We start from the raw sequence: 15,624 nt of genomic DNA on the forward strand, positions 1-15,624 counted from the left end.
AGAACGTCTGAATATCCCCAATTTTGCCATCTTTCTTTACGCTGAGTAGTTTTTGCACCTTTTCGTGTTTGACTTGTGATTCTGCCAATTCATCGCCCCCTAGTGGACATTAAGGAAGGATTATGCCCAGATTGACATAAACTATGCAGGATGCTATATAATGCAAGTAAATCTGGAATGTAAACAGGCCAATATAAGACACTGTTCCCCGTTCAATCACTCACCAACCACGTAATTCCATTCGCATTTGCATCATTAGACTACACAACCTCACTGCCAACCATCATGTGGCTGGTGTTGCAAAACTTGAGCTAAACTTCAAAGTGATTTCACCGTCGCTACAGATTTCAGAAATAAAACCTAAGGATTTGCAGTGAGCGGAGACGGATGGGGACCAGGATGACCAGGACAATCCCCACCTAACCCCATGGAAATGAATAAACAATCACGCAGAACCAATAAAAATGTTTTGCTGGGTCTCCTTAGAGAATTGCAGTTATCTGTATGATACAAAATGGCTTTAGTCTCAGTCCACCGGGGTCATTATGGTGCTCTGTGTGGGGCACAGGTCAGTCCTGGGTCGGGTTCTGTCCAGTATTTGTTTATTGTGCCTGCGTTGAAGCGTCTCTACATAGTTACTGCAGAAATAGACATAATTGCTTTTGAGGTGAGTGTTTCATGGCGTCATGTCTGGATTTACTGGTGTGTAAGGCGCTACAGGTGATTACACACCATCAGTGCTCAATAGGGGATTTGGTGATATTACAGCTGCCTTAGTTGGCTAATGCGGCTCAAGAAAAACACTCTGTCAGCGTTTTATAGGCGAGGAGACGTATATTTACTCACACGTATGTCATCATTTCCACTGGCTGATGTCACGTGTTGTTTATAGTACCTGCTGATGTTTTATTCAGCGGCTCCAGTCTGTCAGACTTTGCACTGTATGTCCTCACACGTGTGGATACGTGAAAGTGCGCGTCAAACGACAAGTGCCAATTGAACTTCACGCTCTAGTTTGACGGGGAACGTGGGAAGTTCACACCGCATCAGCATGTCATCAACCCACAAAGCAGCATGTTGATCACATGCGGCAGGAGGAAATGCTGATGCGGCGGTGATGTTGTCACGTATGTTCGCCAAAACATGAAGCTGCGCCTCTTTCTTTGCCAAAACATCAGTGCACACACACATATGCTGCACATACACATACTGTACATGTCACATATGCAAGCAGGAGCATCAATGAAATAGAAGGATCTGTGTCTGTTTATGTTTGATGTCCAAAATGTGTGGATTTTTCTGGATTAAAATATTGATCAATGATATTTTAGTCCTGCTGCCCTTCCCCCTCCTCTCAGGGCTTTATTCTCCAGTCTGTATGTATTGGAGTAGTGGCTTCTACTTAGTTCTGCTTCTACTTCTCCATAGTTAAAGTCAATTTAACCATTTAAATGAATCCTGCTTATTTGACACGCACACACATGCACACGTACATGGCAGCGGTCGCAACAATAACCGAGGGAAACCGAAAGAAAAATAATCCCGTAAACTCTGAGCCCTGCCTCAAACCTTCCACTCCTCTACTCCCACTCAACATTTCAGACGGCTTATTAGCAAGCAGATTGACTAATTATGACACTGCTGTGAATATAATAAGTGCACACTTTGATTCCTGCCAAAAAAAAGGCAACATTTTAATAAAAGAAATGCAATACTCTGCTAACACGTTTACAAGATGTGTGAGAATTAATCAAAACGCTTGCCAAGAGTGACAGTAACCCCTCATCTGTGTGTGTGTGTGTGTGTGTGTGTGTGTGTGTGTCTTCGTCTTCATTTTGAGGAGATGAATAAGTCTCTCTGCACCTCATCATCCTCTCTCACAGCTCATAGGACTTAAACTGTTCCATTTGCCTACTGCAATGAACAAGGCAGAAATGCAGTAAAGCCACACACACACACACACACACACACACACACACACACACACACACACACACACACACAGAATCAATACGATACCGCTGTTCTGAGTTTACATGATGTGTTGCGTAATGACAGTATGAGGCGAGTCTGAGGAAATTGAATAAGCATACTTCACTTTTGTGTCGATTTCAGTCAAGTTAGGTTGATTTGTGGGAATTGGTTGATCCGAATGAGGGGGCAATGTCGGCTGAGCATACGTCAGCAATGTAGCAGCTGAAATGGTTCAGGATCTATTCTGGCTTCTTGCATTTCTACATACGTTTGTCAGTCAGTGTGAAGGTCTGACAAAATTAACAAATCTAAAGAGGAGGGAGGAGGAGCGAGAGCATGCGACAGATTTGGGCGCATATTAATGGAGATGAGTCAGTCCTGCAAACTGAACAGAAGTTACATCACCTTTTAGTCACTTCCACATTTAGATGGGCATTTGTGCTTGAACGTGTGACAGTAGGCGATTGAGTGAACAGTCGAGACTGAATGAACGTGTGTGTGTGTGTGTGTGTGTGTGTGTGTGTGTGTGTGTGTGTGTGTGTGTGTGTGTGTGTGTGTGTGTGTGTGTGTGTGTGTGTGTGTGTGTGTGTGTGTGTGTGTGTGTGTGTGTGTGTGTGTGTGTGTGTGTGTGTGTGTGTGTGTGTGTGTGTGTGTGTGTGTGTGTGTGTGTGTGTGTGTGTGTGTGTCCGGCTAATCTGGGCCTTTTCCCTGAGCCAAAACGGCTCTCTGCACAACTCCCACTCTGCACAAATTAGCAGGAGCCCACACTCCGCTCACACATAACTGTCAGAGCACAGACGCTGCAGGGAGTGAGGAGGAGGGAGGGAAGGTGAGAGAAGGGATGAGGGAGAGAAGGAAACGAGAAGAGGAGGAGGAGATGGAAGGAGGAAAGGGGAGCCGGTGAGGAGGAGAAGGAGTGAAAGGATGATGTAGCGCCGAAAGCAGTGCTGGTGAATAAAACTCACAAGTGACTTTTTGTGAACATAAACATGCTTTTCTTTGCCTTTGTATAGTGCTGATATAAAGGTTTAGAATGAAAAGCAACGAGCACATTGATAGGAAGATGGAGATACTCTCACACAGGAAGCAGCAGACCTGTTGTCCATCCTCTGTCTTCTGACTGAGCGGCTCGACTTTATTAGAGTTCTCAATTATCCATGAGCACTTAAGAACGACAGCGGGAGCGATGTGGCTTGGATAAACGCAGTGAAGGGCCAGTGGAAGTGGGAAAGAGGGAGAGAGACGTGGGAGGAGAAGAGCAATTTCAGGAGAATTGGGCCGGGATAAGTAGAAAAGAGAGTGATGAGAAAGGCACATTATGCAAATGTCATCAGGCTCATTAGCATTTCAAAACTCTGGAAGAAAAGCAGGAAAGTGGAGAGAAACGTATTCTGGACTACGCCAAATCCATTTTCCCTCTTTGATTTTCTATCTCTCTCCCGCGCACACAGACACACACACACATGGCTCTCGCTTTTTTCAAATAGCTCCACTTTGTCGTGTGTGAGTAAGATTTCTATTTCTAACCATGTTCTTTAATTTTGCTATGCTCTGTCGGCATCAGGAGCAGGGCAAAGTACAATATTTGTATAATATTTATATTATGACCTAAGACAATAAATGTGTTTTATTGTTAGTTATGATATTCTGATATTTGTTGAACTTGATATTTGTAGAACCCAGGCTGCGTAACAGTCAAAGAAAATGTTACACTCTGAATTTTACGGGTGAAATCAACTATGAATTGCTCTCCCTGTTGAGTAATTCAACACACATACTCGTATTTACTCATTGTGTAAATATTATCATATATTGTCTGTCAAGGTGTTGCATCTAATGATGCAGTTGTGATGTTTGTCTCTCACTCACTCCAGTCTGTGTCTCCGTCCCTCCCTCCCTCCTCTCTGTCTCTGATTGAACATGTCTGCTGCCTCGTCTGCTTCCCAAAATTAACTCCTAACTGACAAATTGCTAACCCCAAATCACAAGTTTGACAATTGTTTTGGTTTTCCCTCTGACTGCAATAGTTTCTTAGCACTTTCACACTTTCATTGAATCTAATTGGGAATTTGGCTTTGTTTTTATCCCACTGAAATGTAGGCTTTCAAAAACAGTTCAAAGTGACACTGCTTGGGTTGTGGACGATGTAGAGAAGGAAAAATTCGCTTTTTGGAAACACTGGGTTTCAGTCCAAGTGATATTTGGCCGAAAATGTTGTCGCGCATCAAAGTATTTGTTGATATTTCTGATGGAAATTGAAATTATCAGTAAAATTTCCCAATTGCCAACAAAAATCAGCAACATCAACATGTTGCAGCAATAAGGGACCAATGGTTTATCGTACTGAATGCATTTCTGTAGGCGGGAAAGCAAATAGCAAAATATGTTCTTGCTTGAAACTCTGCATTCGTTATCATTTAAAGCTGCCAAACGCCATGTTAAGCTTTGACTTTCTTTCCATTTGTGTGAAAGCCGACCAGGCAGAGACGGAGGCAGACGCTGATACACAGTACATGTGTTACAGACATGGGTAGTGACAAGGACATGATCCCTCACCGGCTTCCCACCTGTGAGCGGTGCCAGGGACCCTGTGGTGGTGAGCAAGTTTTCCTCCTTGGTGCCACCAGGGAGCCCAGCGAGTTCTGCAGACAGAATGGAAGGATGGAAGCGAGAGCATGAAATGAAGCAGTAGGACTGAGACGGGATTAGTGTGAGGAACAGAGAGAGAGAAATGGCGATGGTGGTGTGTTCCAAAGGACACCGTCTGTAGGTCAACGCGACCCCAGGAAGAGAGCTGTCTGCTGGCCAGGCTCCTGCTGCCTTCCTCCCCCGTCTCTTTGGAGCAGTGTGATGTGCGTATATGTGCGTGTGTGTCTCAATGCTTGACTTTAATCTTAGTAAATATTTTGTATGTCCATCCCGTATTGATTTCACAGGAACAGTTCCTACACAGTGAGTTTGGCTTGTGCTTCCTTCATCTAATCGCTTGATTGCATTCTCATCATATTTCACGGGCCATGATAGTTATGGAAATATTATTTTGGACATTTCCTTCTTTAGGCATTGTTGTGATCTTTGCTTGTTTTTAAAATTTGTCAAACTTGGTAATGAGTAAATCCTGAGTCCTTATAAATTCAGGAATTCACATGGACAGAGATTTTTGCCTCCTACTCAGTCCCCACATTCATGTAGTTTTCCATCTTCTTTGAAAGCCCGAGAACCTCCATGTACAACAATCTCAATGCGAGTGTTCAGGAATGGATGTTTTCTGCCGTGTAGATGATAGAATCTTTGCATCCAAGTTCCACTGCAGCTCCAAGCACCTAGTCCAAGCACCAGTCTTAGAGTACCGGCCCTGAGCTAACAATGGTTCAGAAACTACAGTTCTGGTACCAAAATTAGTCCGTGAAAGGTTGACTGCGATGGCTGCCAAGGCACTACAGTGACAGTCAGCGTCCTTGTTGGTTAAGGTGTGATGTAAGCAAACACAAAGCAACTGCTGCATTATTTCATATTTCACGCTAAGCTCAACATTACATTACATTACATTACGATCATTTGGCAGACGCTTTTATCCAAAGCGACTTACATTACATTACCACCCTTCACAGAGGGGGGAGCAATTGAGGGTTTGGTGCCTTGCTCAGGGGCACCTCGGCAGGGGCTCGAACCGGCAACTCTCCGGTTCACAAGCGGAAGCTCTACCCACTGAGCCACTGCCTCAACCAATCAAAGCCTTTAGCCCCGTGTCTCCTCAGTCTTCCAGTCGTACCACTCCCTTGCCAGTTCTCCAGATGGGCCCTCAAAGCCTCTACCCCCCCACCCAATCCAACCCCCCCTCTGCCACACTATCATCACTGACTGACCTGGCATTGATGCCCCTGCCTGGTGCCAGTTTGGTGAAGGCCCGAGCTGGTGAGCGGTTGCTTTTTTGTGCTCAGCCATCATCAGATTTATTTGCACACACACACTTTGGACTTAACCCCAATGCTCCTGTTGAACTTTTGAACTTTGGATGAACTGAAGGTTGGTCGCCTGCACTTCGCCTCAAACTCCCATCTTATTTCTTCTGTCTCCTCTAATTGTATTTTCACTCCAAAAGTCCAACTTCTTTATCTGAACATAACTGCAAAAACTAATACAATTGGCAGAAACAAACCAAATTTAGATTGGATCATGAGGAAAAGATAGAAAGCTATAAAAGGAACACAGTGAACCAGTATCTAATTATATCAGGCTGCAGACACAGCCTGAGGTGGTGGCCTTCATGGGCCAAGTTGAAACCAGACACACACACACGCGCGCTTTCCTCACATTCAGGTATATTTATATGGACCTCTCAGAGCCTGACTTGTTTTTGTCTCTCAGCATGTGATGCCCTAACCTACTTTGTCCACATCACTGCTATTATCCTGACAGCTATAGTAAGATGGACTGTGTGTGTGTCTTTGTGTGTGTGTGTGTGTGTGTGTGTGTGTTTGTTGACATGTTATAGACACAAATCAAAGACAATCTTGCCATGTTATGATATTTTTGATTGGGACAGGTGTGTTTTGCATTTAGAGTTTGTTTATGAGTTAGCTATGAAACTGAATGACTGACTTTGTGCGTGTGTGTTTGCTGACTTGTAGCTCAACGGCACCTTCTAAGCAGCAAGCAGTACCCAGTTGCTCTTCGTCTCAAGATGTTTTGTGATTGCCTCAGACGTTGTGCCTCGTGAAATCCTTACAGTTATATATAGAAGGATATTATCAGTTATACGTTTGACTCCAGCCACACTTTGCCTGTACACTTCTTCCTAAATTCACTTGTTAATGCAGAAGTGTTTTGTAAATGCTTTTAAAAGCCTAGCAGGTCCATATGGATCCAGAAGATGCTTCTGTAAGACATCTATTATGGATGACCACTCCGGGGTTTAGACCTCTTCTTTGAGCTCACAAGGGGTTTGCTAGTTTCTGACCAACAACACCACCTTGACCAAAGGCTAGCCTTCCTCAGTCCGGGAAGAGGAGTTCATTACAGCCAAGCCCACATGCTAATGGCTACAGATTGGCCTTCAGCGTTGGACTATATTTTACCGCAAACTCATTTATCAAAGATATCTGCTTCCTCAGTGCAAATAGTCGTGCTATTCTTCTGTATGGGGTGAACCATATAGAGCAGAGTTGAGCAGACACACCATTGTTCTATTGCTGTAAAAAAACAGCTATAGATCAGGACAAATTACCTCATTCTACCACAGAGGGTGTTGAGTCTGTCTACCTGTTTTCTCTTCCCTAACGAGGCCCCTCTGTGCCTTTTTGTGTTCCCAGGAAATTTTGACAGGGCCCTTTTTTAGGCAGGTCACTATGTCCAACTGCACTCTGTCCTCAGGGACCGCCCGGTGAGCTATGGTACACAGGGCCACGGCTATGACCCAAGTGATTCTAAGTGCACAAGGAGCAGTGCGGTAAACTGACATCTCCCATAAGCTCAGTTTAGCGCTGCAGACAGCTAATGGCTCTCTGTCTGCTGCCAGCTTGAGGCATTACCATTGAGACAGAGGGAGAAGGCGTAAAATATGAATGATCAGAGCTCCCAGCTGCAGCCAAGAGTGCAAAGCATCTCTTCTTTATACCTCATCTGGCTTTTAACAAGGTGTTTAGATGTTCTGGTGTCCTCTTCAGATCCGGTAGGAGTCTGTTGTAAGTCTTTATAGCGCTTGATAGCTCTGTAAAGATATCAAAGCTAAATTAGATCTGCCTGTCATGAACCAAGCACCAAGGAGCCTTGGGCATACTCCATCCGAGGATTGTGTGTGTGTATATGCATGTCAATCACAGAGGAAAGGAAAGGGGTCTGTGTTGAGCTGCACCAATGTGCTACACTATTGATACAGTGCATATGCCTAATCAGAGTTTGAGCACATGTTTAATGTGTTTGTGTGTGTGTTCAGATCACCGTGTTTTTTCTCACAGGATTCACCCTCTAACACGTTCCACAGGCTTCCTTGCTTTCTTTCTCTGTCTGAATTGAGCAGTCAGCAGCAGCCAGGTCTCCATGTGTTTGACATGACGCCACACCTCTTGCCCATGGGTTTCCTTGCCACCTGGCGATCCAGCTGGGATTATGTCACACTTGACATTAAGGGCAATGGTTTCTTGGCATGTGGTCCAGCTGCGGTTTGTAGTCTGTACGTGGTTGGTGGGGTCGACCTCAAGGTGAGACGTGACATGGCTTTATGGTACTTTGCGGGAGCCTCAAGGCATCTGCGTCATCGTGTAGGATGTCACAAAATGGTGAGATCAACCACTGTCACCCACCGTTTAGATTAGGTCACAGTTCAGATATGGAATTTGCAGGCTCAGTTATTCACTAATGTTCCTCCATGGCAGCAATGTTGGCTTCCCTCTTGTTGTTGTCTGTGTTTGGTAGCTCTAAACGTAAGAACTCCAGACTTATTGACTGGCTCTAAACCCCACTAGTCGTGTCCTCGTAGGTGAAAATAATAGACCGAGCTGTGTGTGTTCCACTGCTTATTGATTTTGACTTTGAATGGAGTTTGGTTTCACTCACTGGCTTTACCAGCTTGCAGTGGCGCTTTCCAAACTTGTCCTGGTTATCTCCGTATCGGGCCTTTAACTTTGCCTCCAGCTTAGTTCACTCTTCTGATTGGCCATCTCTTTCCAATTGTCTTAAATGGAAAAATGCCACAGATCACAATTATAATTCAAAGTTTTAGGGTGTGTGATTGTTGTCAAATGTAATATGCAAGTGTATGATGCCCTGATGAGAAGTTTAAACTCATGGCATGGCACAAAGATCCAATATCTAATTTGATGAAGAGAGGTATGGGGGGAGGGGGGGTGGAGTTTCATTGCCTTACTGCTTTTCAAATGTTGGATTTGGTGTCTGTATTTTGAGATTCCAGGGGATAACAAAGATTGTCTGGGAGGCAGGGAGAGAGTGATGTAAAGGGTAAGGAGAAACAGAGATGAAGGGGGGTTTACAGATAGAGCCAGAGTGTGTATTATAAATAACCCAAATCAATAATAAATGACACCGTATCTCACATATTTGGAGACGGGCCTGCTGTTCTCCAGGGAAATGGATGAAAACAGCAGCCCCTCCCCCCCTCACCACTACCAAGAGTTTCTTCATGTTCCGCTCCTTCCACCATCCTCCTGTCACTGTGTGTGTGCACGTGTTTGTGTGTGTGTGTGTGTGTGTGTGTGTGTGCGTGCTTTTGGGGGGGTTAACAAGGAACGAAAACAAGACTTGCTGTCTTTTTCACCCTTCTGCAGAAACTGGTGTGTGGGTACATGGTCTTGTGTGTGTGTGTGTATATTACGAAGCGGACGCCGTCCATTACTTATTTATCAGTCCCGTCTGCCTGGCTGCCACACTGTATACCTCAGCATGCCTCACAATCATTTCGCCACATGCATTATTTAAGGCACACGTGCGCTCGAGCCCATGCAGATAGCTACACAAGCGATTTATCTAAGATATGCTCCCCATGTTGTCTCGTCCTTTTCCATCACATGCCCGCTAATGCAAATCACACAGGCCCACTCTCACACACACACTATATATACGAACGCTTTGTCTTTCTATGCACCCAACACCAGTATATACATAGCTCTTGACACTCTTTAATGCTTTCTCCTACATATGATGTACACATGCATTAGCCAAGCCCTAGACATATTGGATTTAAGAAAGAAGACAAGAACCCGGTTGGCTGAACTGTTATTACTGTGTGCAAATATACACAACGTGGCGCCTAATAGACTTATAAGAGTAAGCACGCACTGTGTTTGCGCGAGGAGTTTGCTTATGCTGATTACGACGGTGGAGCGTTGACTTGTTTCGTGAAATTGATTTACAATTGCTTAATCTGGGTGCCGTTTCTTGAGTACTCTTAACACTGATTTTGCTGTGATTATTGTGTTTACGCGATGTGAGAAAACAATATGTTTGTTGTGGTAATGATAGCAGAGGGTTAGGGTTGAAGATTAAATGCACTTGCAAGCGTACTGATTAGCAAGCAGAGAGCTGATGGATGGCGATGAGACGTACAATCTGTATTCTTGCCATAGCTGTTGCCTTCTTCCTAATAGAAATCGAATTCAGCTCCTTGTTTTCCACTATCTTTGTTTACGCTGTATTTAATAGAATAATGTGTATTTTTGTGATTTTAAGAAGACCTATTGTCCACAGAATCACTATACAACTCGACAATGTTCTTCATTCGTGTTGCGCTTTGTGACTCGCCGCCCAACCTGATTTCCATGTGTCAATATCACGAAGCAAACAAACCCACTCGCTTTCACTATTCAAATGTCAAAGGTCATTTCATGTCCTTTGACAGAGTTTGTCAGTCGTTGCTCGTGTCAGGTAGCTGCAGAGATCTGTGCTAATAATGCACGTGTGTGTTTGTGTGTGAGTGCGTGTGTTGTGGTTTGGCCACGGTAGCGAACGTGTGTTATTGGTGTCACGGCTGTATTATGAAACTAAGCTCAGCGTTTGACGTCAGCACCGTAAAGAGGGCAGATAACACACACTTTATCTCAGTCAGGTGTGTGGGTGTGTCTGAACAAACACAACTCGGCTTACTGGATTCTACGCTCAACTTCAAAAATAGCACTGGCAAACAGGGACTCGTGTACGTACACACACACGCACGCAGGTATGCACACACACGCACACGCACACAAACACTTTATTTGATCTGTCACATATAATTATTAGGTATGGCGTGATACACTCTCACACTCTTCCCACACACACCTTCTAATGCTGTTGTATTGATACGTTTAAGCCATCAATCACCGTCAGGGAGAAGTAAATGTGGCATTGATTGGTTGTTGAGGCGCTGGCCTGAAGACGCACGGCCACGCCTGCGTTTGACTGTGATCTTGATGGTTCTTCATCGACCACGTCCGCTCCCCAGTGTCTGCCTTCATGATAAAGTAGCTGTTGTATAAGTGAGGATAACCCAAAATGGGGACACTTTCACCCAACTGCACACACACCTGTTGGAGGCTGTAGTAGCTGGTAGTGATACATTACTTTATGTACATTCCTCACACTTATCTCCTCATGCCTTTGAGGAATCAGGACTTATTTTGACCCTCACACAGAGAGCAGTTCTCACACACCAGGTCAACAACAACTGTCCACGCCACTGTCTATTCACTCCTATTGTCTTGGTATCAACCCATCCATTGATGTGACAGCCAGACATGTGTCAGCCCCCCTCATCCCCCCCGTCCTTCAACAGCTCTAATTGCTCCTCATTTATCATTCAATCAGAACCTCATTACGCTCTCTCTCTCTCTTCCCACATGCACTTCTCTACAGCTTATCCAATAATGAATCGCTCGTACTTGCGCTCGTACGCACGTCACTTTGTCTCCGTCCTCGTCAGTCGCGTTCTCTCTTTTTTCGCGACCTTGTCCTCATTACCTTGGTGACTCAATGTGTCACAGGAGGAAAATGTCAAGCAGTGAAAGACCATATTGAATCACATCCCAGTGTTCATTTTGCAGATACAGTAACAAGAGTTGTGTGCGTGGCTTTAGGGGCAGAGGTCACACATACACACACACACACACACTAGCATTACACTCTGGTTGGTCCTTATAGCGTACATCCCTTTTTAATAGGTTAGTAGTTGTGTTTATTTTAGTGTGTGGCAACAGCTGCACCACAGCGACCACAACAAATCCTCACATTTTTGGAGCGATGCAGAAACCAACCACGTGTTGAGCCTCATGAAAGCGTGCAGCCATCTCACGCGTCGCAACCTCAAACTTCGTGAGGACTGTGTGTGTGTGTGTGTGTGTGTGTGTGTGTGTGTGTGTGTGTGTGTGTGTGTGTGTGTGTGTGTGTGTGTGTGTGTGTGTGTGTGTGTGTGTGTGTGTGTGTGTGTGTGTGTGTGTGTGTGTGTGTGTGTGTGTGTGTGTGTGTGTGTGTGTGTGTGTGTGAGAAATAGCAATAAATGTTGTTCCAGTTGCAAGGACGAGTAGCTTCGTCCTCATTAAGCCCAACAGCTCACTTTCGAAAAGCTGCCTGTTGTTTGTTGCTCTGTTTGGTTGCTGGTGTGTAGGAGGGTTCCGGGAAGAGAAAAATGAAAAGTGTGTGTGCCTTTTGTGTGTGTGTGCACGCATGTACACTCATTCAGCTCCACTCAGACCCATAAAATACTCAGGTACTGTAGTAAAGCACAGTGCTTCCCTGTGGAAAGAAAATATGGTCACCATCCGTCTCTCTCGCTCTCTACCTCTCTGCTCGTCATTAGGAGGTTGGGGAGGGGATGAGGAAACGAACAGGGAGCAAGAGTGTCTGATAAAAAAGCTCAACATGCCTGAGACTGCCCTCTGATGACATACACACACACACACACACACACACACACACACACACACACACACACACACACACTCACACTCACACATACGGAGAGAGAGAGAGAGAGGGAGAGAGAGTGGGAGGGGACCAAAGAAAGAGAGGGAGGGAGAGAGTGGTAGCTGGAGGGCAGAGCGAAGCACGTCACTGACAGGGAGAGAAACAGAGAGAAGCGATAGAGTGAGAAACGCACACACACATACACACACAGAGAGAAAGAGAGAGAGAGAGAGAGAGGGAGAGCGAGCGAGAGAAGGGACAGCGATCTGCTCCGTCTTTGAAGCAGGTTGTTTTGGTGTTTTGCGCTGAAGTGGACTTTAAATCTTGATTCAGAGTCGCACTTTTTGGCTCTACAACACACACTTTCCAGACACGCACACAGCACACACGCATACACACACACCCGGACGGAGCAACTAATGGGTAAGCAGCTCTTGTACCAAATCTCAGCCTGTCCCAAAATTTTATGGAAATGTTTAGAATTCTTTTTCAGACGCTGTTGTGTTTCTACAATAGACTGTTGTGCGTGTTGTGTGTTTGTGTTTGTTCAGTATAGATATGTGTTTACGTGCACTAATTCAGCCTGTAGGTGTGTTTAGTTACTGTGTGTGTGTTCACTTGGAGTATGTGTGTGTACATGTTCACTTGGTGTGTGTGTGTGTGTGTGTGTGTGTGTGTGTGTGTGTGTGTGTGTGTGTGTGTGTGTGTGTGTGTGTGTGTGTGTGTGTGTGTGTGTGTGTGTGTGTGTGTGTGTGTGTGTGTGTGTGTGTGTGTGTGTGTGTGTGTGTGTGTGTGTGTGTGTGTGTGTGTTTGGTGAAACGCACTGATGTAAGGAGGCACACTCAGTGCAGCCTGTAACTGAATGGAGCAGATGGCAGCGGCTGCGACCGTCCCTCCCGCCCGCCTATTGTGTACGCGTATATGTGTGTGCGTGGGTGCTTGTGTGTGTGTGTGTGTGCATGTGTGTTTGTTTGCTTAGACGGAACAGTGTGTGTGTGGGAAAGTTTGCGTTTCTAGATAGCACTGACAGCTCGTGATCGTGTGATCTGTTCTGCAGGGCAAATTTTCACTCTTTGTCAATATTTAAATACTTTCAGAAAAACGTTTTTAGGATGAAGATGAACTCCATGACGTGTGTGTGTGTGTGTGTGTGTGTGTGTCAGATGAGCTGTAGAATGAAGTTTTGAACACCGTGCAAATAATTGAGGTTCTCTGGCATTTTGTTTTATTGTATAATATTGTAAAAAGTCAAAAGTTGTACAAGTTCAGCCAGATAGTGTGGAATCTTTAATAGCTGCAGAACTTCATACTGCAAAGGTATTGAAACCTGCTGCACATTCCCCCTCAATTAAGGCTATAATTGACTTATTTCCCCGCCATTGATTGGTTTTTGCCTTTGGTACATTCCGGTTCCAAGCTTTTGATAGGAACATGGAGTCGCCACGGACACAAAAGAGGAAGACAACATGTCGTTAGCGACAACGACCACAAAGTGAAAACCATCAACACGCCCCCACCCATCCCACCCATGACTCTTTAAAGTGCTAAAGCTGAACACACACACACACACAGGCCACGCATCAGCCCGCTTGGCTGTCATTATTGGCCCTTCCCACATCCTTAGGCTCCGCCCATCCTCACCTTTTTTCTTTTCCAACTTATTGTCATCAGTCACCATGGTGTTCACATCCGTCCCCTGTGAGCACCTAGGTCTGTGTGTGTGTGTGTCTGTGTGTGTATGTATAGTAGTGTATGTCTGTGATTAATGTGAAGCTCTTCTGTTGCTTTCACACGTGTGTCGGCGTTTAACTGTGTTTGTGTCATTGTGTTGACGTTTGCTCACCGTGCTTGAGCTGCTCCTGCCTGTGTGCGCTCACACTCTCTATGAACGTGTGAATAAACACGCACAAGGGCAGGTCTGAGTCTATGGGTGCATGATGGGAATGGGGAGCTCCCCTGGGGAATCCAGCTCTATAAATAACTGTGTGTGTGTGTATGTTTGTGTTGTCCATCATCTTATCCTGATCACAGATGAGAGGGAGGAAGAGAGGGGGAGGTATGGGAGAGTGATGTATGGACGGATCGGGGGAGAGCAAAGGAGGCGCGGGCTGACATTTAAACAGCTGTGTGTGCCTCGGTTATGGTAACATTAGCCGGTTTCCATGTCATGGTGACTGCTGTAGGAAAACCTTGCAACTCCGAGGAACTATTCCAAAGCAAACACAAGATCCCGTCTGAAATAAGCAGCGATAGAGTGGTGAAACTGCAAACTAGATGCCTCATTCATAGCAGAACTCCATGTAGTTTATGTATCTTAATCAGCTTGTGCAGCTTTGACCACATTCACACAGTGCAGTGTGGCTCTATCAGACTGGATAATGACTTCACAGGTGGCTGCGCCCTGCTCGTGCTGTATGTTATGCTGTGTGGGTGTGTGTGTGTGTGTGTGTGTGTGTGTTTTGTTGTGAAACCACTGGAGAGCCTTGTTCACATGGTACAAACAGAGGTGTGTTTTCACTGCAGCGGAGTTAATGTCAGTCAGGTAACACTTCAGACTTTAGTTGCCTCTGCATGATGGAAATTAAGCTCATTTAACATTTGAACTGAGTATTTTGTTTTAAACAATCCAATGAAAGCTGTATTTGTAGAATCCGTTTTTAAAAAGAATGTTTTGACACATCTTCCTTCGATGTTCACCGAGAGCCTGAAACCCAACAAACTGCAGTAATGTTTCTGTTTGAAGTTTTACAGAGCTCTGGTTGTGCATTCATTTGCCTCATATGGAGGTAAACATATTTCTGCGTACACACGGTTTCGTTAGATTTGCTTGTGGAGACGTGCATTATCTGCATGTTTAGTTTAGAAACCTGCAGCGTCGGGCAGGATGAGCGGCACAGCTGAGCTCATTTAGGTGCAGATCAGGTGCTACCCTGCAGGTTTGGTACCCAGTGCATAAATATCCACCAGCTTAGATCACAATGTCAAAGTTAGGACACACAGACCTGTTGATTGTTGTATTATACTAAATGCTGAGGTGCTATTTATATCACCTGTACAATGCAAATACAACAGCATTCCAATAAATACCAAATATAAAGTTCTGTTTTTGTTTACATACAGTATGATGTCATTGTATAGGCTGCAGTTAGTGCTTGTGTCAAATAGAGAGAGAGCAGGAATCTTCTATCCTTCAATCAAAAACCCTATTTTGCCACATGAGATTACCAAACTGCAAGAAGCTACAATTTATTTACATAT

General features: G+C 44.9%; 1 protein-coding gene across 3 annotated transcripts in view; it reads left to right on the plus strand.

Annotated features, from left to right (window-relative positions):
- hdac4 (histone deacetylase 4) overlaps positions 1-15,624 on the plus strand; it is a 93,644-nt gene that overhangs the window by 26,583 nt on the left and 51,437 nt on the right. Inside the window, exon 1 of one of the 3 annotated variants that reach the window (XM_076161913.1) lies at positions 12,512-12,789. The exons of the other annotated variants lie outside the window; for them this stretch is intronic. Within the exon in view, the coding sequence (XP_076018028.1) occupies positions 12,786-12,789 (4 nt within the window). The 5' untranslated portion in view covers positions 12,512-12,785. Of the gene's footprint in view, positions 1-12,511; positions 12,790-15,624 lie in introns of those variants that run through there. 3 annotated transcript variants of the gene reach the window in all.

This window comes from Genypterus blacodes, unplaced genomic scaffold, assembly GCF_046128005.1.
Source record: "Genypterus blacodes isolate CSIRO-AG114 ecotype Tasmania unplaced genomic scaffold, CSIRO-AGI_Gbla_v1 ptg000118l_1, whole genome shotgun sequence".
Lineage (NCBI taxonomy): Eukaryota > Metazoa > Chordata > Actinopteri > Ophidiiformes > Ophidiidae > Genypterus > Genypterus blacodes.